The sequence below is a fragment of the Balaenoptera ricei genome, chromosome 16 (assembly GCF_028023285.1).
Source record: "Balaenoptera ricei isolate mBalRic1 chromosome 16, mBalRic1.hap2, whole genome shotgun sequence".
In the NCBI taxonomy this organism is placed as follows: domain Eukaryota; kingdom Metazoa; phylum Chordata; class Mammalia; order Artiodactyla; family Balaenopteridae; genus Balaenoptera; species Balaenoptera ricei.
The window spans coordinates 6,404,901-6,428,659 of NC_082654.1; the positions used below are offsets into that span (position 1 = coordinate 6,404,901).

A 23,759-nucleotide genomic window follows, 5' to 3' on the forward strand; every position below is an offset into this window, starting at 1 on the left:
TTTGTCGATTATCCAAAACGTAAAATTTTAAGCTGAAATGAAGTCCAGAATACTTGGAGATCCCCCTTTTCTGAATCACAAGTTACTCCAGGCACCAAAACCTAAATGACTTCTTGGGCGGAGCTCTAACCGAGCCAAGAAAAAGATGGTGTGGGGGGGGGGGGGGCGGGGGACGTTGAGGCCCTTCTGACCTTCGTCTGTGTTCTCCTGCCCTTCGAGGGTGGACGCAGCCCTCTTCACTGAGACTACCTTTCCTTGAAGCATATTTCTCTCCACCTAAAGAAGCCACGTCAGTCAAAGTGGCCTCTAGCTACCCCTCCCATCCTGCAGGTGCACGTACTCTTCCCACCGTTAAGAGTCAAATTCCTCTCCCCTTAAATAGGATGGGATGTGGCGAAGGGATGCTGTGCAATTCTGGGCCCAGCTTTAACACGCCTGGTAGCTTCTGCTCTTGCTCCCTTGGAAGCCAGTTGCCATGTAAAGATGTTCAACTTCCCCACTAGAGGGAGAGGTTGCCTGGTGAGAGTCACTGGAAGATGCCAGACAATGAAGGAAAACACAGGAGCCCGGTCAGCTGCCCACTGTCCCCACTGCCCCAGCAGAGGCATCAGACACATGAGTGACACCACTTGGATCCTTCAGCCCCAAAACAGCTGCACCAGCCAAGACCACATGGAACAGAAACTTGCCCTCCCCACGTTGCCCAAATTGTAGGATCATGAGCAAGCGTGTATTTTACACTTTGAGCAAAACCACTAAGTTTGGGACAGTTTGTTATGCAGCAATAGATAACTGATACATCATGTACCAACAACAAAGAAACTATAATAAAGACAATTAGGAAATGATACCGACAGCCTTAAGAAGCCAAAAACACAGAAGTGTTAAAACTAGATACAAATATATTTACCATGAAAGAAAAAGCTCTGAAACCAAGATAAATGTTCAGAAAAACTGCATGGTCTAAAAATAAATAACAACAACAACAATAAACTAAAATATATCAGCTTGGCACAAAGTAATCTTGTGAGTGGGTGGGTTTTATTGTTACATGAGCAGAGGTGCATAACTATAGCTATTTGAATCATAGAAACTGAGCCCTCAATTTGTGGCATCTGAAAAGATCTCTAGGAGCTCAGTGAGACTACAATGCTCAAACCTCAACGGAATTTAATTGCCAGGTGGCAAAGACTTAACATAGTTATAGACCAAAATAAAACTAAAAGTGCCCTCAATAAAATCCAATGGTGCTAAACATCGTAAGATCACCATGAAGCAAACAGCACCTTCATAACCCCTGGAAAGATACATTACAGAACTGTCTTAGAAAACAGATGCCACTGGGCAGAGTGATTGGAGGCTGGAGGCTCTCACAGCATCAGTAGAGGTGGCCCCACAGAGAGGACCAGAGACACAGCTGCCCACTGGGGTCCTCCACGACTACAATGCAGACACAGGGGCGACACCGACTGCAGCACAGACACAGGGATGTCTCAGAGCAGCTGTGTATCGAACTTCTTTACACAGCCCAGGCATGGTAGCTCAAAGGATGAAGCAATCTTAGAACTTTTCCAAGTTCTATTTCCCGTAGAGGAAATATATCAAAGTATAAAGCATACCGTTATTTCTGTTATCAGCCAAAGCAAATATCTGATGCAAGAGCTGAGCAAACATGAAACATAACAAAGTAAGTACTGAAATGCCCAGAGACTCAGTTCCCAGACTTCTCTTCTCCCACTATGTTCCACCCCCAGCTTTCCGATCCCGCCACCTGCTGATGACTCTGAAATCCATTTCTCCAGCCCAGACTCTTCCCTGGCTGGTTCTTCCCCAACTGCCTCCTTGATGTCTCCACCTGGATGCCTGATCGTCCCCAAATGAGCTCCCGCTCCATCCCGAGTCTCTGTGGTTTGAGCTGCTCAGGCCAAAACCTTGGTGCCACCTGTGGAAGACTGGACTTTGTTCACAGGTACTTGGTGCCCTCCCCCAAGGATTCTATATCCCAGAGCTGTTGAGCTCAGACGTGGCGGGACTTGCTCTGAGCAATGAAGTATAAACAGAGGTGCAGTGTGTCATTCCAGGTGGAAGCTTCAAGAAACGGGGAGCCCCGATCTCTGCCTCTGCTGGCACCATGACTAGCCACGTTCAGGCAGAGGCCACTCCACCAGCCTGGCGACACACCACGGGTGTTCCGTGTGGGAAATACGCAGCTGCCGTTGGGAGCCACTGAGCTTCTGGAGCTGCTGCTTCCTGCAGCCCAATGGGGCCGATCCTGAGATGTCTACTGATGGCCCCTTGACTACCCTCTTTCTCTCACATCCCATATCTGGTGCACCAGCAAATTCTTCAAATCAATCTTAAAAAGCCCTGATTTCACCACTTTTCACACTGTGTTCTGTTATCTCCCACCTAAGTTATTGCAGAAGCTTCCTAAATTAGTCCTCCCTGCTCTGGCCGCCTTCCCTCCTCACAGCCTGTCCTCCACTCAGCAGGCAGAGTGACCCTCATGTAGCATAAGCACCACACCCCTCCCCAGTTTATCAGTGTCCAGTGGCTTCTCACCTCACAGAGTGACAGCCCCCAAGACCCGTCCCCACACTGGCCCCATCCCATTACTCATTCACTTCACTCCTCAGTGTTTCTGGAACGCCAGGCAGGCTCCCACCTGCAGACACTTTGGCCTGCTGTGTCTTCTGCCTGGAATGTTCTTCCAGATACTCACGAGGCTCCAGATACCCATCACTTGCTTCTTTACACAGATGTTACCTTCTCAGTAAAGGCTTCTTCACCTCCACTCCAAGCCCCCAATTATTCTCCTCTGCTTTCCACTTGGTACTTACCACCATCTGACACACTATATTCTTACTTATGTATCTTATTTATCACTTGTCTTCCTCATCATGAGGGACGAATTTTTGTCTGCTTGTCTAGTGCTGTATCCCTGGCATCCAAAACAGTGTGTTGCACATAGTAGGTGCTGACTGAATGAATGAAATGCATGATAAGGGTACCAATTATCACAGGAATTTAGAGGGGTAGATAATAGGATAGTAAAGGGAGCTTCTCAGTCGAGGCAGAATCTGACTTGGGTGGAAGAAAGGATGGAGCAGGGGAGATTTGTCTGAACAGAGAAAACAGCTGAACACACATGCAGGAGAAGTCAAGGCATACTCAAAGGACAGTAAAGCAGATTTCGTCGGAAGGTTTATGCCCAGAAATAAGAAACAGCAAGAAAGGCAGGTTGTGGGCAAACTGTGAAAAGCATCAGATGTTAGTGTAAGGAGTTGGACCTTCATTCTTCAAGCAATGGAAACCCATCGAAGACAATCTGACAAAAGGAAGATTAAAAAGAAAATTAACCTAACAAGATAGAAGAAAGGAATAGAGGGCAAGAAAAGAGGGATATGGCCAATTCATTCAATCAGCAAATAAGCTGGACGGTTGTAGGACCTGGGGATTCAGCAATGACTGGTCAGAAAACAGATCCTACTTGCATCCTAGTAGGGGAAATGCCACAATCTAACAAGGGAAAGCATAGAAGGGATGTGCAAAGGGAGAGCGCATGAAAACTAGATATAACTGGCTGTGAGGAGAGCCCACGTCAAAGACAACAGCACTGATTCAAGACTGGCTGTTGGAGAAGATGATCAGAAACTGACAAGTCAAAACGAAGTTCTTAAATCCACAATCCCAGGGTCAGATAGTCTAGATAATCGCTTTTGCAAAGAAAGGCATTTGCTAGTTTTAACGATACACCTAGGGAAAAGTGATATAATGGAGAGAAGAGGTCAAGATTAACACAGTCTAACTCTGCCACCTAGTGTCAAGGTTTGTGCTAATTCTCTGAGGGAACGTGAGCATCTCACAACCTCGCTTAGAGTTGGGGGTCTGAAGGCCTCGCTGCTGGCTCTGCAATGCCAGACAACCATCCAGGTAAGTTCCCGGGCCAGACAGCACTCAGGTCTCTGGGGAAAACATAACAACACAGAGACACACAGGCTGGAGGCCAGTGGACATGGCTGATCACCCAGCAAAGGAGAAATGGAGACACAAAGGAGCACCCAGGACAGCCCCACCTAACCTGCCCAAGCATGGCTTGTGGTGCAAGAGAAACAGGCGAAATGAAATACCTTTTTCTCTCTCCACGGAAATACTTGTTATATCATCATTCATGCTTTTGGGTGGAAACTACTTACCAGAGAATAACACATGACATGACATGATTAAAATAACATTTCAAGTAGTCGGGCCAGGAATTATTTTCATATGGCAACTACATTTCAGGTAAATGCATGTTTTCCTTTCTAGGTACAAAGAATCGTTCATCAAATCGCAGGGATACCATGGTTCAGGTAACAGTCGAAGCCTGCGTAGGTACCCTCACATCAGCACCCTTACCACAATGCCACCTGGAGAAAAGTCCAGCAAAGCGCTGCAACTGTTCCCTGACTGCAGCGGTGCCAGGATGCCGGCTGTGATATTGCCCTACAGTTTTCTGTAATGTTACCACCGGGGAAAATGGTAAAAGGTACCTGGGATCTCTCTGTATTATTTCTCACAGCCAGATGTGAAGCTACAATTATGTCAAAATTAAAAGTTTAATATAAAACCGTATCTGCATCTCATCTCTGGTCTTCTTCCTAAAACACAAAGTCATTTTGCAAGCAGTAAAGCTGTCAAAGGAAGAAATAAGGATTGAAGTGAAGGCTAAGAAAAAAAAAAAATGACCTCTTGATTATTCCTGTTGCATTCATTTATTTATTCACACAACAAATATTTTGAGGGCCTCCTATGTGCTGGCGCTGTCCAGGAGCTGGGGAAAGAGACTCAAGCAAACAGGAATCTTACCTGCTTCTCGTGGAGTTTAGATGCTGGTAGGGAGACAGAAAACGAACAGTAAACAGTAAAATGACTCCGGCAGAGCTAGGTTTCACAATGCAAACGAAACAAGGTCATGGCAGAGAGGACAGCTGGGTGGAAGAACGCCTACTTCGGGTGGCCTTTTGAGGAGGGGCCAGTATTTGATATGATATGTGCATGGTGTAAAGGAACCAGCTGTATAAAAATAGAAGGAAATGCATTCAAGGAAAAGGCAAAAAAGACAGGTTCTGATGGAGGCTGAGAGAGATAGCAGGTTGGTTGGAAAGAGTTAACAAGGGAACAGTGGTGTGACCCGAGGTCGGGAAGTTGTCACATCTGTGAACAGAACAGCCTGAGGGGAACCTCATCTGATTTCATCCAACTCTCCTTTGATTCTGTCTCTACGTTTTGGACTTTTAAAATATACCATTAGAATATTTCAGAAGCCTAAGGAGCTCTCAAAGGTCTAGGAGGTTTAATTTCAAAGCGACTGCTCACGCTTATTTTCCAAAATTCATCACTCATGAAAAGAATGAATGCAAATGATGCTGACTCATCCCTTCAATTTCAAAATGAGTCTTCTTGGAGACAACAGAAACCATTCCAGCTAATCAAGAAATCCAAGCAAAATGTTAAGCAGGTCAACATTGCACCTACGTATAAATGATACCATAAGTGTGCATTTTGGGGTCTTCTTCTTCAATAGAAAACCTGAACCACTGCTCCTGGGGTCCCTGCCGCTTGACTTTCTTCTCCAGATCCCAGTATAATTCAATGCTGTGATGAGTCACTTTGCCCACAACAGGTGGATGAGGCTTTGAGGATGGTGTGATTTCTAAAAAGATAAAAATTTTAAAAGATACAGTATTTCAGGACTCTATTTCCGTAAGGAAGAGAGATCAGCTGAGTGCATTAGAGCTGCTTGAAAATCAAACTGTGTTTTCCTATACGTCAGGCACACATGTAAGTATTCCTCCCTGTGGCTTGAAGAACATCAGAAAAGCATGAGTGATAGAAAATTCAGCTGATGCAGTGAGTTACCACATTCGTCAACGAGCAGATTGTACCATACCCATTGACTTCATACTTTACTCATGGACCCTTCCAAAAGGTTACTTAACTTATGGAACTATTTAGATTTTTCTTTGAGCTGAAGAAACTCAGTTTGCTGCTATCATCCTTCAGTGATCTGGCTGGTAAACAAAGCCAATAGACAAATGATACTGCTGGTCCAAATATTTGTAACACAGATGACAAAGTGTTGATATCTGTTCTATATAAACAGCTCTTACAAACTAACCAAGGAAAAACCCAAAGGCTAATAATATCAATCAGGCAAAAGACAAGCAGTAGCCAACACAGCAAAAATAACCAACATAATGTCCAAAAAAGGCATTTATATTCCCTAGTGGCTGTAGAAAATGATGATAATTAGATATAACTTTATATACTGTCAGACACGTAAAAAGAGATATAACTGTTAGAAGTGACAATGTCAGGAGAGGACACTCATACACTGGTGGTGGGGAAATATGAATTCTAGCCTTTTTAGAAAGCAATCTGGCATCATCAATTAAAATTAAAAATACATATACTCTCCCCTCCAATCATGCCACTCTTGGTAAACTCTCCTGCAGAAATCTAGCACACAGGGACATATATACAAGGACATTAACTGTTACAGTTTTTTAGCCATTAACAGTGAAAAGGAGATGACCCATTAATAAGAGAATAGTCAAATAAATGATGATATGTCCATAGCATGGAATATTACACAGGCTTTAAAAATAAATTAGTTCTATGCTAGATGCCTTGAGAGGATTTCCAGAAGGTACTGTTGAGGGAGGAATCAAGATGTGGAGAAAAAAACAGGATACAGGATATCCCATTTCCGTAAAAGATGGCAGAGGGCACAGCAGGCACCTGAGCTGTTCTGCATCCAGTTGTTCTGTTTCATGTTAGTTTTGTCTCCCTTGCTAGATTTTAAATTCCTTGAGGGCTGGGTCCATGACTTACACTTCTTTTAAAACCTCTCTCTGTCCCTCAGGGTCTTTCAGGCCTCAAAAATGTTATTCATATCTGGAGAGAATGCTAATTAGAAAAGATACATGCACCCAATATTCACAGCAGCACTATTCACAATAGCCAAGACATGGAAGCAACCTAAGTGTCCACTGACACACACACACACACACACACACACACACACACACACACACACACAGGAATATTACTCAGCCATTAAAAAGAATGAAATAGTGCTATATGCAGCAACATGGATAGAACTAGAGATTATCATACTAAGTGAAAAAAATCAAAGATAAGTATCATATGATATCACTTTTATGTGGAATCTAAAAAAACGATACAGGTGAACTTGTTTACAAAATAGAAATAGATTCAGACGTGGAAAACAAACTTATGGTTTCCAAAGGGGGTAGGGGTGGGGAGGAGAAATAAATTGGGAGTTTGGGATTAACATATACACACTACTATATATAAAATGGGTAAACAACAAGGACCTACTATATAGCACAGGAAACTATACTCAGTATCTATGGAAAAAATCTGAAAAAGAATATATGTACGCATTTTATATGTATAACTGGATCACTTTGCTGTATACTTGAAACACAACATTGTAAATCAACTTCAATTTTTTTCTAAATGTCATTGATTTACCACATTTGCAGCTGACTTCTGCCGACCCTGGGCCCTCCTGCAGCGCAGCCCCAGTGCAGCCCCAGTGCAGCCCCAGTGCAGACTAGGCTGCCCTGATCTTGCCTGCCCCAGGCCAGGAGGAGAGATAACCACCAACTTCCCTTACATTCAGATCCCAGAGATACACACTAGCAGACAGCCTGCCAGCTCATTCTTTCCAACTTTATTTTCCTGATATTTATTGAAAGCATGGCTTAATGGAATTGGAGAAACCTGGGTTTGAATACATGCTCTGAAACCAAGCTGAAAACACCTCACAGTGTTTTGTGATAAATACATAACATATATGAAGTATCTAAATCAGTTATGGAATATTTCAGGCAATGGTATCCTACACAGCAGCAAAAAGGAAGTAGTTCTACACTCAAACCTCAAATGAGTATGTGAAAAACACAGGTTCAAAGGATGCACTACATTATTATACTGCTTATGTAAACTTTTTAGAACATACAACACTATATATTATTTATGAATACATAGGTATGTAGTCTAAGTTAAAAACACTGATGGGAAGAATGCACACGGCCAGGATACAGTTCTCTCGCAAAAGTCAGGGAAAGGATGAGGTATGTGCTAAGGGAGGGAAGGTGACTTACCACTATATTTGTAAGGTTTCATGTCATTAAGAATTTAAGGCATTTATGGCAAAATGTTAACATTTGAAACCTATGTGGTACATTGGGGTATACGCTGATTTTCATTTATTTTGGTATGTTTGCAATATTGATTTTTAAGAAATAACTGTAAAAAGAAATGCTATACATTACTCTTATGGAGCTGTTGGTTTTCTTAGCAAAACCTATTTCAGTGTTCTAAGTACTAATTAACCCCGTGGGGAGAGGAATTAACGATCACATACCACGTGTCAGACATGGGTCTTTCAACATGACTCATCTCATTTTGTCCCAGCAACTCTGGCTGGGGAACATAATGGTTACTCACACCCTTACATTATGACACTGCCGCTGAGCAACTCTTTTTTTTTCTCCTTCAGAGCCCCCTAAAACCATTCAAAGACCAGTACTGGTAGACTGTTGTGGATTACCCTCAGTACAAGTAGAAGCTGAGTAAAATTTCTATTCCAAAGACATCTAGCTTAGAAAACTGGGATTAACATATACACACTAGGGAGGAGGGGCAAGATGGCGGAAGAGTAAGACGCGGATATCACCTTCCTTCCCACAGATACAGTAGAAATACATCTACACGTGGAACTGCTCCTACAGAACACCCACTGAACGCTGGCAGAAGACGTCAGACCTCCCAAAAGGCAAGAAAATCCCCACGTACTTGGGTAGGGCAAAAGAAAAAAGAAACAACAGAGACAAAAGAATAGGGATGGGACCTACACCAGTGGGAGGGAGCTGTGAAAGAGGAAAGGTTTCCACACACTAGGAGCCCCTTCACGGGCGGAGACTGCGGGTGGCAGAGGGGGGAAGCTTCGGAACCACGGAGGAGAGCGTAGCCACAGGGGTGCGGAGGGCAAAGCGGAGAGATTCCCGCACGGAGGATCGGTGCTGAGCAGCACTCACCAGCCCGAGAGGCTTGTCTGCTCAGCCGCCGGGGTGGGCGGGGCTGGGAGCTGAGGCTCAGGCTTCGGTGCTAGCCGGGAGGGAGTCCGGGAAAAAGTCTGCAGCTGCCGAAGAGGCAAGAGACTTTGTCTTGCCTCTTTGTTTCGCGGTGCACAAGGAGAGGGGATTCAGAGCGCCGCCTAAACGAACTCCAGAGACGGGCGCAGGCCGCGGCTATCAGCGTGGATCCCACAGCAACAGGGGCACAGAGGGAAAAACGGAGAGATTCCCGCACAGAGGCTCGGCGCCGAGCAGCGCTCACCAGCCCGAGAGGCTTGTCTGCTCACCCGCCGGGGCGGGCGGGGCTGGGAGCTGAGGCTCAGGCTTCGGTGCTAGCCGGGAGGGAGTCCGGGAAAATGTCTGCAGCTGCCGAAGAGGCAAGAGACTTTTTCTTGCCTCTTTGTTTCCCGGCGCACAAGGAGAGGGGATTCAGAGCGCCGCCTAAACGAACTACAGAGATGGGCGCGAGCCGCGGCTATCAGCGCGGACCCCAGAGGCAGGCACGAGCCATGGCTAACAGCACGGACCCCAGAGACGGGCGCGAGCCACGATTATCAGCGCGGACCCCAGAGACGGGCAGGAGACGCTAAGGCTGCTGCTGCCGCCACCAGGAAGCCTGTGTGCGAGCACAGGTCACTCTCCACATGCCCCTCCCGGGAGCCTGTGCAGCTCGCCACTGCCAGGGTCCCGTGATCCAGGGACAACTTCCCCGGGAGAACGCACTGCGCGCCTCAGGCTGCTGCAACGTCACGCCGGCCTCTGCCACCGCAGGCTCACCCCGCCTCTGTACCCCTCCCTCCCCCCGGCCTGAGTGAGCCAGAGCCCCTGAAGCAGCTGCTCCTTTAACCCCGTCCTGCCTGAGCGGGGAACAGATGCCCTCAGGTGACCTACATGCAGAGGCGGGTCCAAATCCAAAGCTGAACCCCAGGAGCTGTACGAACAAAGAAGAGAAAGGGAAATCTCTCCCAGCAGCCTCAGAAGCAGCGGATTAAAGCTCCACAAACAACTTGATGTGCCTGCATCTGTTGAATACCTGAATAGACAACGAATCATCCCAAATTCAAGAGGTGGACTTTGGGAGCAGGATATATTAATTTTTCCCCTTTTCCTTTTTTTGTGAGTGTATATGTGTATGCTTCTGTGTGAGATTTTGTCGGTATAGCTTTGCTTTCACCATTAGTCCTAGGGTTAGGTCCGTCCTTTTTTTTCTTTTTTTTTTACTTAAAAAAATTTTTTTTCCTAATGTTTTCTTAATAATTTTTTCCTTATTTTCTATTTTTAGAAATTAAAAAGAATTTTTTAAGTTTTTTCATATTTTTTATTTTAAAAAATTAAAAAAAATTTTTTCTTAATAAATTTTTTCTTAATTTTTTCTTATTCTTTACTATAAAAAATTAATAAATTTATTTTTAAAAATTAAAAAAAAATTTTTTCTGAACACATTTATTCTTAATAATTTTTTTTCTTATTTTTTATTATAATAGCTTTATTTTATTTTATCCTCTTTCTTTCTTTCTTTCTATTTTTTTCTCCCTTTTATTCTGAGCCATGTGGATGAAAGGCTCTTGGTGCTCCAGCCAGGCATCAGGGCCATGCCTCTGAGGTGGGAGAGCCAACTTCAGGACACTGGTCCACAAGAGAACTCCCAGCTCCACGTAATACCAAATGGCGAAAATCTCTCAGAGATCTCCATCTCAACATCAAGACCCAGCTTCATTCAACGACCAGCAAGCTATAGTGCTGGACACCCTATGCCAAACAACTAGCAAGACAGGAACACAGCCCCATCCATTAGCAGAGAGGCTGCCTAAAAACATAATAAGGCCACAGACACCCCAAAACACACCTCCAGACGTGGACGTGCCCACCAGAAAGGCAAGATCCAACCTCATCCACCAGAACACAGGCACTAGTCCCGTCCACCAGGAAGCCTACACAACCCACTGAACCAACCTTAGCCACTGGGGACAGATACCAAAAACAACGGGAACTACAAACCTGCAGCCTGTGAAAAGGAGACCCCAAACACAGTAAGATAAGCAAAATGAGAAGACAAAAAAACACACAGCAGATGAAGGAGCAGGGTCAAAACACACCAGACCTAACAAATGAAGAGGAAATAGGCAGTCTACCTGAAAAAGAATTCAGAATAATGATAGTAAAGATGATCCAAAATCTTGGAAATAGAATAGACAAAAGTGCAAGAAACATTTAACAAGGATGTAGAAGAACTAAAGAGGAACCAAGCAATGATGAAAAACACAATAAATGAAATTAAAAATACTCTAGATGGGATCAATAGCAGAATAACTGAGGCAGAAGAACGGATAAGTGACCTGGAAGACAGAATGATGGAATTCACTGCTGCAGAACAGAATAAAGAAAAAAGAATGAAAAGAACTGAGGACAGTCTCAGAGACCTCTGGGACAACATTAAACGCACCAACATTCGAATTATAGGGGTCCCAGAAGAAGAAGAGAAAAAGAAAGGGACTGAGAAAATATTTGAAGAGATTATAGTTGAAAACTTCCCTAATATGGGAAAGGAAATAGTTAATCAAGTCCTGGAAGCACAGAGAGTCCCATACAGGATAAATCCAAGGAGAAGCACGCCAAGACACATATTAATCAAACTATCCAAAATTAAATATAAACAAAACATATTAAAAGCAGCAAGGGAAAAACAACAAATAACACACAAGGGAATCCCCATACGGTTAACATCTGATCTTTCAGCAGAAACTCTGCAAGCCAGAAGGAAGTGGCAGGATATACTTAAAGTCATGAAGGAGAAAAACCTACAACCAAGGTTACTCTACCCAGCAAGGATCTCATTCAGATTTGATGGAGAAATTAAAACCTTTACAGACAAGCAAAAGCTGAGAGAGTTCAGCACCACCAAACCAGCTTTGCAACAAATGCTAAAGGAACTTCTCTAGGCAAGAAACACAAGAGAAGGAAAACACCTACAATAACAAACCCAAAATATTTAAGAAAATGGGAATAGGAACATACATATCGATAATTACCTTAAATGTAAATGGATTAAATGCTCCCACCAAAAGACACAGACTGGCTGAATGGATACAAAAACAAGACCCGTATATATGCTGTCGACAAGAGACCCACTTCAGACCTAGAGACACATACAGACTGAAAGTGAGGGGATGGAAAAAGATATTCCATTCAAATGGAAATCAAAAGAAAGCTGGAGTAGCAATTCTCATATCAGACAAAATAGACTTTAAAATAAAGACTATTACAAGAGACCAAGAAGGACACTATATAATGATCAAGGGATCGATCCAAGAGGAAGGTATAACAACTGTAAATATTTATGCACCCAACATAGGAGTACCTCAATACATAAGGCAAACACTAACAGCCATAAAAGGGGAAATCGACAGCAACACAATCATAGTAGGGGACTTTAACACCCCACTTTCAGCAATGGACAGATCATCCAAAATGAAAATAAATAAGGAAACACAAGCTTTAAATGATACATTAAACAAGATGGACTTAATTGATATTTATAGGACATTCCACCCAAAAACAACAGAATACACATTTTTCTCAAGTGCTCATGGAACATTCTCCAGGATAGATCATCTCTTGGGTCACAAATCAAGTCTTGGTAAATTTAAGAAAATTGAAATCGTATCAAGTATCTTTTCCGACCACAACGCTATGAGACTAGATATCAATTACAGGAAAAGATCTGTAAAAAATACAAACACATGGAGGCTATACAATACACTACTTAATAATGAAGTGATCACTGAAGAAATCAAAGGGGAAATCAAAAAATACCTAGAAACAAATGACAATGGAGACACGACGACCCAAAACCTATGGGATGCAGCAAAAGCAGTGTTAAGAGGGAAGTTTATAGCAATACAAGCCTACATCAAGAAACAGGAAACATCTCGAATAAACAACCTAACCTTGCACCTAAAGCAATTAGAGAAAGAAGAGCAAAAAAACCCCAAAGCTAGCAGAAGGAAAGAAATCATAAAGATCAGATCAGAAATAAATGAAGAAGAAATGAAGGAAACAATAGCAAAAATCAATGAAACTAAAAGCTGGTTCTTTGAGAAGATAAACAAAATTGATAAACCATTAGCCAGACCCATCAAGAGAAAAAGGGAGAAGACTCAGATCAATAGAATTAGAAATGAAAAAGGAGAAATAACCACTGACACTGCAGAAATACAAAAGATCATGAGAGATTACTACAAGCAACTCTATGCCAATAAAATGGACAACCTGGAAGAAATGGACAGATTCTTAGAAATGCACAAACTGCCGAGACTGAACCAGGAAGAAATAGAAAATATGAACAGACCAATCACAAGCACTGAAATTGAAACTCTGGTTAAAAACCTTCCAACAAACAAAAGCCCAGGACCAGATGGCTTCACAGGCGAATTCTATCAAACATTTAGAGAAGAGCTAACACCTATCCTTCTCAAACTCTTCCAAAATATTGCAGAGGGAGGAACACTCCCAAACTCATTCTACGAGGCCACCATCACCCTGATACCAAAACCAGACAAAGATGTCACAAAGAAAGAAAACTACAGGCCAATATCACTGATGAACATAGATGCAAAAATCCTCAACAAAATACTCGCAAACAGAATCCAACAGCACATTAAAAGGATCATACACCATGATCAAGTGGGGTTTATCCCAGGAATGCAAGGATTCTTCAATATACGCAAATCAATCAATGTGATACACCATATTAACAAATTGAAGGAGAAAAACCATATGATCATCTCAATAGATGCAGAGAAAGCTTTCGACAAAATTCAACACCCATTTATGATAAAAGCCCTGCAGAAAGTAGGCATAGAGGGAACTTTCCTCAACATAATAAAGGCCATATATGACAAACCCACAGCCAACATTGTCCTCAATGGTGAAAAACTGAAACCATTTCCACTAAGATCAGGAACAAGACAAGGTTGCCCACTCTCACCACTATTATTCAACATAGTTTTGGAAGTGTTAGCCACAGCAATCAGAGAAGACAAAGAAATAAAAGGAATCCAAATCGGAAAAGAAGAAGTAAAGCTGTCACTATTTGCAGATGACATGATACTATACATAGAGAATCCTAAAGAGGCTACCAGAAAACTCCTAGAGCTAATCAATGAATTTGGTAAAGTAGCAGGATACAAAATTAATGCACAGAAATCGCTTGCATTTCTATACACTAATGACGAAAAATCTGAAAGTGAAATTAAGAAAACACTCCCGTTTACCATTGCAACAAAAAGAATAAGATATCTAGGAATAAACCTACCTAAGGAGACAAAAGACCTGTATGCAGAAAATTATAAGACACTGATGAAAGAAATTAAAGATGATACAAATAGATGGAGAGATATACCATGTTCCTGGATTGGAAGAATCAACATTGTGAAAATGACTCTACTACCCAAAGCAATCTACAGAGTCAATGCAATCCCTATCAAACTACCACTGGCATTTTTCACAGAACTAGAACAAAAAATTTCACAATTTGTATGGAAACACAAAAGACCCCGAATAGCCAAAGCAATCTTGAGAACGAAAAATGGAGCTGGGGGAATCAGGCTCCCTGACTTCAGACTATATTACAAAGCTTCAGTAATCAAGACAGTTTGGTACGGGCACAAAAACAGAAATATAGATCAATGGAACAGGATAGAAAGCCCAGAGATAAACCCACACACATATGGTCACCTTATCTTTGATAAAGGAGGCAAGCATATACAGTGGAAAAAAGACAGCCTCTTCAATAAGTGGTGCTGGGAAAATTGGACAGGTACATGTAAAAGTATGAAATTAGAACACTCCCTGACACCATGCACAAAAATAAACTCAAAATGGATTAAAGACCTAAGTGTAAGGCCAGACACTATCAAACTCTTAGAGGAAAACATAGGCAGAACACTCTATGACATACATCACAGCAAGATTCTTTTTGACCCAGCTCCCAGAGAAATGGAAATAAGAACACAAATAAACAAATGGGACCTAATGAAACTTAAAAGCTTTTGCACAGCAAAGGAAACCATAAACAAGACCAAAAGACAACCCTTAGAATGGGAGAAAATATTTGCAAATGAAGCAACTGACAAAGGATTAATCTCCAAGATTTACAAGCAGCTCATGCAGCTCAATAACAAAAAAACGAACAACCCAATCCAAAAATGGGCAGAAGACCTAAATAGACATTTCTCCAAAGAAGATATACAGATGGCCTACAGACACATGAAAGAATGCTCAACATCATTAATCATTAGAGAAATGCAAATCAAAACTACAATGAGATATCATCTCACACCGGTCAGAATGGCCATCATCAAAAAATCTAGAAACAATAAATGCTGGAGAGGGTGTGGAGGAAAGGGAACACTCTTGCACTGTTGGTGGGAATGTAAATTGATACAGCCACTATGGAGAACAGTATGGAGGTTCCTTAAAAAACTACAAATAGAACTACCATACGACCCAGCAATCCCACTACTGGGCATATACCCTGAGAAAACCATAGGTCAAAAAGTGTCATGTACCACAATGTTCATTGCAGCTCTATTTACAATAGCCAGGACATGGAAGCAACCTAAATGTCCATCGACAGACGAATGGATAAAGAAGATGTGGCACATATATACAATGGAATATTACTCAGCCGTAAAAAGAAATGAAATGGAGGTATTTGTAATGAGGTGGATGGAGTTAGAGTCTGTCATACAGAGTGAAGTAAGTCAGAAAGAGAAAAACAAATACAGTATGCTAACACATATATACGGAATCTAAGGAAAAAAAAAAAAAAAAAGGCCATGAAGAACCTAGTGGCAAGACGGGAATAAAGACACAGACCTACTAGAGAATGGACTTGAGGATATGGGGAGGGGGTGGGGTGAGATGTGACAGGGTAAGAGAGTGTCATGGACATATATACACTACCAAATGTAAAATAGATAGCTAGTGGGAAGCAGCCGCATAGCACAGGGAGATCAGCTCGGTGCTTTGTGACCACCTAGAGGGGTGGGATGGGGAGGGTGGGAGGGAGGGAGATGCAAGAGGGAAGAGAAATGGGAACATATTGTATATGTATAACTGATTCACTTTGTTATAAAGCAGAAGCTAACACACTATTGTAAGGCAATTATACTTCAATAAAGATGTTTAAAAAAAAAAAAAAAGAAATAAATGAAAAAGAAATGAAGGAAACAATAGCAAAAATCAATGAAACTAAAAGCTGGTTCTTCGAGAAGATAAACAAAATTGATAAACCATTAGCCAGACTCATCAAGAGAAAAAGGGAGAAGACTCAAATCAATAGAATTAGAAATGAAAAAGGAGAAGTAACCACTGACACTGCAGAAATACAAACGATCATGAGAGATTACTACAAGCAACTCTATGCCAATAAAATGGACAACCTGGAACAAATGGACAGATTCTTAGAAATGCACAACCTACCAAGACTGAACCAGGAAGAAATAGAAAATATGAACAGACCAATCACAAGCACTGAAATTGAAACTCTGGTTAAAAATCTTCCAACAAACAAAAGTCCAGGACCAGATGGCTTCACAGGCGAATTCTATCAAACATTTAGAGAAGAGCTAACACCTATCCTTCTCAAACTCTTCCAAAATATTGCAGAGGGAGGAACACTCCCAAACTCATTCTACGAGGCCACCATCACCCTGATACCAAAACCAGACAAAGATGTCACAAAGAAAGAAAACTACAGGCCAATATCACTGATGAACATAGATGCAAAACTCCTCAACAAAATACTAGCAAACAGAATCCAACAGCACATTAAAAGGATCATACACCATGATCAAGTGGGGTTTATCCCAGGAATGCAAGGATTCTTCAATATACGCAAATCAATCAACGTGATACATCATATTAACAAATTGAAGGAGAAAAAATATGATCATCTCAATAGATGCAGAGAAAGCTTTTGACAAAATTCAACACCCATTTATGATAAAAGCCCTGCAGAAAGTAGGCATAGAGGGAACTTTCCTCAACATAATAAAGGCCATATATGACAAGCCCACAGCCAACATTGTCCTCAACGGTGAAAAACTGAAACCATTTCCACTAAGATCAGGAACAAGACAAGGTTGCCCACTCTCACCACTATTATTCAACATAGTTTTGGAAGTGTTAGCCACAGCAATCAGAGAAGAAAAAGAAATAAAAGGAATCCAAATCAGAAAAGAAGAAGTAAAGCTGTCACTGTTTGCAGATGACATGATACTATACATAGAGAATCCTAAAACTGCTACCAGAAAACTCCTAGAGCTAATCAATGAATTTGGTAAAGTTGCAGGATACAAAATTAATGCACAGAAATCTCTTGCATTCCTATATACTAATGATGAAAAATCTGAAAGTGAAATTAAGAAAACACTCCCGTTTACCATTGCAACAAAAAGAATAAAGTATCTAGGAATAAATCTACCTAAGGAGACAAAAGACCTGTATGCAGAAAATTATAGGACACTGATGAAAGAAATTAAAGATGATACAAACAGATGGAGAGATATACCATGTCCTTGGATTGCAAAAATCAACACTGTGAAAATGACTCTACTACCCAAAGCAATCTACAGAGTCAATGCAATCCCTATCAAACTACCACTGGCATTTTTCACAGAACTAGAACAAAAAATTTCACAATTTGTATGGAGACACAAAAGACCCCGAATAGCCAAAGCGATCTTGAGAACGAAAAATGGATCTGGAGGAATCAGGCTCCCTGACTTCAGACTATATTACAAAGCTACAGTAATCAAGACAGTTTGGTACTGGCACAAAAACAGAAATATAGATCAATGGAACAGGATAGAAAGCCCAGAGATAAACCCACGCACATATGGTCACCTTATCTTTGATAAAGGAGGCAAGCATATACAGTGGAGAAAAGACAGCCTCTTCAATAAGTGGTGCTGGGAAAATTGGACAGGTACATGTAAAAGTATGAAATTAGAACACTCCCTGACACCATGCACAAAAATAAACTCAAAATGGATTAGAGACCTAAGTGTAAAGCCAGACACTATCAAACTCTTAGAGGAAAACATAGGCAGAACACTCTATGACATACATCACAGCAAGATCCTTTTTGACCCACCTCCTAGAGAAATGGAAATAAAAACACAAATAAACAAATGGGACCTAATGAAACTTCAAAGCTTTTGCACAGCAAAGGAAACCATAAACAAGACAAAAAGACAACCCTCAGAATGGGAGAAAATATTTGCAAATGAAGCAACTGACAAAGGATTAATCTCCAAGATTTACAAGCAGCTCATGCAGCTCAATAACAAATAAACAAACAACCCAATCCAAAAATGGGCAGAAGACCTAAATAGACATTTCTCCAAAGAAGATATACAGATGGCCAACAGACACATGAAAGAATGCTCAACATCATTAATCATTAGAGATATGCAAATCAAAACTACAATGAGGTATCATCTCACACCGGTCAGAATGGCCATCATCAAAAAATCTACAAACAATAAATGCTGGAGAGGGTGTGGAGAAAAGGGAACACTCTTGCACTGTTGGTGGGAATGTAAATTGATATAGCCACTATGGAGAACAGTATGGAGGTTCCTTAAAAAACTAAAAATAGAACTACCATACGACCCAGCAATCCCACTACTGGGCATATACCCTGAGAAAACCATAATTCAAAAAGAGTCATGTACCAAAATGTTCATTGCAGCTCTATTTACAATAGCCAGGACATGGAAGCAACCTAAGTGTCCATCATCGGATGAATGGATAAAGAAGATGTGGCACATATATACAATGGAATATTACTCAGCCATTAAAAGAAATGAAATGGAGGTATTTGTAATGAGGTGGATGGAGTTAGAGTCTGTCATACAGAGTGAAGTAAGTCACAAAGAGAAAAACAAATACAGTATGCTAACACATATATATGGAATCTAAGGGGAAAAAAAAAGGTCATGAAGAACCTAGTGGCGAGATGGGAATAAAGACACAGACCTACTAAAGAATGGACTTGAGGATATGGGGAGGGGGAGGGGTGAGATGTGACAGGGTGAGAGAGTGTCATGGACATATATACACTACCAAATGTAAAATAGCTAGCTAGTGGGAAGCAGCCACATAGCACAGGGAGATCAGCTCGGTGCTTTGTGACCGCCCAGGGGGGTGGGATGGGGAGGGTGGGAGGGAGGGAGATGCGGGAGGGAGGAGATATGGGAACGTGTGTATATGTGTAGCTGATTCACTTTGTTATAAAGCAGAAACTAACACACCATTGTGAAGCAATTATACTTCAATAAAGATGTTTAAAAAAAAAAAAGTAAAGACATGCCATGAATTAGGAAAAAATATTTGAAAATCATATATCCAATAAAGGACTTGTATCCAAAAAAAAAAAAAAAACATATACACGCTACTTTACAGTATATAAAATAGAGAACCAACAAGGACCTACTGTATAGCACAAGGTACTATACTCAATATTTTGTAATAAGCTATAAGGAAAGTGAATCTGAAGCAGAATATATATATATAATATATATATGTACACACACGTATAACTGAATCGCTGTGCTGTACACCTGAAACTAACATGATATTGTAAATCAACTATACTTCAATTTTATAAAAGAGAGAGAAAAATAACAATCCCTTTGTAAATTAAGATAGGTAAGAAATTCTCAACGAATGCCAGATCTCCAAAGGGACCAACCAAATGGTTCACCACAAATTTATACGAGGAATAAAAAGATACTATTCCCAGTTATGCACGTGTCTCTCATGCCTTTTGCTCTTTACTAATCATTGATACAGGCATATAACCAGAGACCTCTACCTGTTAGCTTGGCACTGGCCACAGACGGTCCACTGCCACCAGCCCCGGCAACATGCCCACCGCCAGCTGCAGGCTCAGGAGAGAGTCACAGCCCTCCCTGCTAGCCGTCACCCCCTCCAGATCTGGTACACCGGAAAAGCGGTGGTGCTAGAAAGTTAATTTATTGTTACTCACTTTTTTTTTAAGGAGTGATCCAAGTTTCTCAGACCCACAGCCTCTCCGAGGTTCAGCACCCATGAATGAAAACTGACTGAAGGCACGGCCGTCATAGCACAGACTTGGCTGACCCCGAGACACCACTTTGCACCACTTTACTCGCCCAGACCCCGAAGGTTAGTGTGCTGACCAGCAATGATGTTCTACATCTTCTTTACTTTGAAGCACAGCTTATCAAGATGCAGTTCTCCATCTAGGCAAGAGCCGCTTTGGGCAGAAAACTATTAACGCCACGCAGGACCCAGATGGTCAGCCCATGAGTGAATGTCCTCATCAGGTGACAGCTGATGGCTTTCTAGGTGGCCAAAAAATAAATAGGGGATGAAAGCAAACTTGTTTTGTTTTGGTTTTCAGCCAGCCTAGAGTCATTTGACAGGTGTGTTTTAACTCTTACAGCGTTGTGCCCATATACTGCAGCTTGTGTTTTCTCTTTGATAAAAATTCTGGTATTTTTGTCGTGACCGGCTAATACACGTATTTGAGGATGTTAGTTTTAGGATGGATTCTAAAATAAACATAGGAACAAGTCACTAGCCAAAGTGCAAACATCACTGTGCCAAGGGAAGAGAGGCACGGGTCAACTCCGAGCCTCCAGGAGAGCTGACAGAAACGACAAGTCACAGGCCCTACTCCTGGGAGAACAGCAATGACTACAGTACAAGTTACGTGGCACTTACTTTCTGACAGGCGCCATCATGGATGCTTTATTCATTCATTTAGTTTCCACTACAACTCTATAAGCTATAAGGATTTTTATCATCTGCATTATAAAAAATCTCAGACACAGAGAGTTTAAGCAAGTTGCCCAAGGTCACAGCGCAGTACCTGGCAGAACCAGGGTTAAAACACAGGCTCCCTCTCAGCAACAGAGATGCAATATGCAGACCTGGAGTGAAAAATCTACTACTGGTTAGATCTCCAGATTTCCTCCAGACACTCATTTTAAGTCAGGTTTGACCTGTGAACCCGCTTGAACCCAAAGCGTATTTTTAAATGACCAAGAGAACTTAACGAGTGACAGGGAAGACAATGAAAGCCAGGTGATTGTTTGAATGAATGAAGTGTGGGGATGTCCAAGCAGGAGGAGGGAGCGAGGGCAGCTCCCTCTCAGCCCCGGGTTCAGGAGGCTGCTTGTCTTCAGGGACTCGGTCCATAAAAGGGAAGATAAGATGGTCTAGGAGGACCACAGGAGGCCAAGAAGCAGACAGATTTGGCCACACTCACCTTGACGCTGTGAAGCGGGTAGGAAGTCAGACAGGTGCCTCTTTATGTTCAGCATGGAATGCAGAGGAGGAAAGGTCCTCGAATGTGGGTAAAACAATTAGTGAGATAACTCACTGATAATCTGAGAAGAGTGTACCAGGGCAAGGAACAGGGACCATATCAGGAAAGTATGCTAAATTGAGTTTACTACCAACACATGAACAAATTCCTCTATTTTAAATGTTATCATCGTCAAGTTTCACAGTGAAGCTAGAATTGCAAGGGGAGGTAAGTGTATCTAGGAGGACAGCCCTCACTCACTCTACCCTGGGATGAACCTACTGGCTGTTTGACAAGTAACAATACATCTTTCCTAAAATGACTACAATCAACATTTTGAACACCTCAAAAGCTCACCTTTTTGCTATTTATTTGTTTAACCAGGATGTTTATATCCACATTTGTATTTATATTTATCTAAGTAGAAACACTATTTGGAAATTGTTTTCATAAGTTTTATAAAATACTTATACAACATACCCACAAACACATATTCGTAGACACAATTTAGATTTATATAGAAGTTTTAGAACTCTATTTTTCCTGATTGTAAGTATCAGATCTTTTAAAAGGTGCTTTTGCTTATTTAAGTCTCATAACCAGTATCCACATTTAGCCAAACACATAATCTTATGTCAAACTCAGGCTTAAAGTTTATTTGAACTTTTCTAAAGGTTACTGACAAAAAAGGGGGGGAAAAATTCTTACTTTCAATTTCGCATCTTTACTTTAAACAACTGATAGGCTCTTTCCATCATGGCAGATTTTTTTAATCTTAAAAGTTTTTCATTTCATTTCATTTGTTGAGACATGGATGGATCTAGAGACTGTCATACAGAGTGAAGTAAGTCAGAAAGAGAAAAACAAATATCGTATATTAACACATATATGTGGAACCTAGAAAAATGGTACAGATGAACAGGTTTGCAGGGCAGAAATTGAGGCACACATGTAGACAACAAACGTATGGACACCAAGGGGGGAAAGCGGCAGGGGGGTGGGGATGGTGGTGTGATGAATTGGGCGATTGGGATTGACATGTATACACTGATGTGTATAAAATGGATGACTAATAAGAACCTGCTGTATAAAAAAATAAAATAAAATTCAAAAATTTAAATAAATTTTTTTAAAAAAGTTTTTCAACAGAGGACAGTGGTTGCCAGGGGTTGGTGGGAGTGGGTGGGAGGGGGGGGGGTATAATGGGTGAAGGGGGTCAAAAGTTACAAACTTCCAGCTATAAAATAATTATCATGGGGATGTAACCTACAGCATGGTGACTATAGTTAACATTGCACATTTGAAAGCTGCTAAGAGTAGATCTTAAAAGTCCTCATCACAAGAAAAAAAGGGAAAAACGCTTATAACTTTATGGTGATGGATGTTACCTAGACTTATCGTGGTGATCATTTTGCTATGTATACAAATGTCGAATCATTATGTTGTACACCTGGTGTCAATTATTCCTAAATAAAATAAATATAGATATATACTAAAAAAAAGTTTTCCAAAAAAATGAAAAAAGAAAAAAACAGCAACAAAACTACCAGGCTGATCTCAAAAGGACGATTATATGAGAATTTACGTACGTGTTGTGTACTATAAAAGCTTTTTTCTTTTTTTAAAAATTATTTATTTATTATTTATTTTTGGCTGGGTTGGGTCTTCATTTCTGTGCAAGGGTTTTCTCTAGTTGCGGCGAGCAGGGGCCACTCTTCATCGCGGTGCGTGGGCCTCTCACTATCGCGGCCTCTCTTGTTGCGGAGCACAGGCTCCAGAGGCACAGGCTCAGTAGTTGTGGCTCACAGGCCTAGTTGCTCCGCGGCATGTGGGATCTTCCCAGACCAGGGCTCGAACCCGTGTCCCCTGCACTGGCAGGCAGACTCTCGACCACTGCACCACCAGGGAACCCCTATAAAAGCTTTTTGTAAGAAAGTTCTTATGCAAATCTGACAAAACAATTTTATGCCCCTCTGCCATTTGTCAAGTAATAAATAATATGAAAATGAAATATAGAGGGCTTCATACACTGTCACCTTTCAGTCCCTATGGTTACGAAGATGGCATAAAATGTGGCTCTCCAGTACACCAGAAATCCATTTTAAAAAGCTATCATTTACAAATTATAGGTTTAAACACAGAAAACTATAAAGTTAAAATAAACCACTGTACAATATTAGGTCTTAGTATTCTAAAATTTTAAATATGTAGGTTGTAATGATATAACAGAAATGTGCCAGCCC

The 23,759-nt window shown here is 41.4% G+C and overlaps 1 protein-coding gene across 4 annotated transcripts in view; it reads right to left on the reverse strand.

The window, feature by feature from the left end:
• Positions 1 to 23,759, reverse strand: part of FANK1 (fibronectin type III and ankyrin repeat domains 1) — a 127,356-nt gene that overhangs the window by 22,069 nt on the left and 81,528 nt on the right. For all 4 annotated transcript variants that reach the window (XM_059900757.1, XM_059900759.1, XM_059900756.1 and 1 more), the window contains exon 2: positions 5,518 to 5,695. In XM_059900757.1, the coding sequence (XP_059756740.1) occupies positions 5,518 to 5,695 (178 nt within the window). The remainder of the gene's footprint in view (positions 1 to 5,517; positions 5,696 to 23,759) is intronic.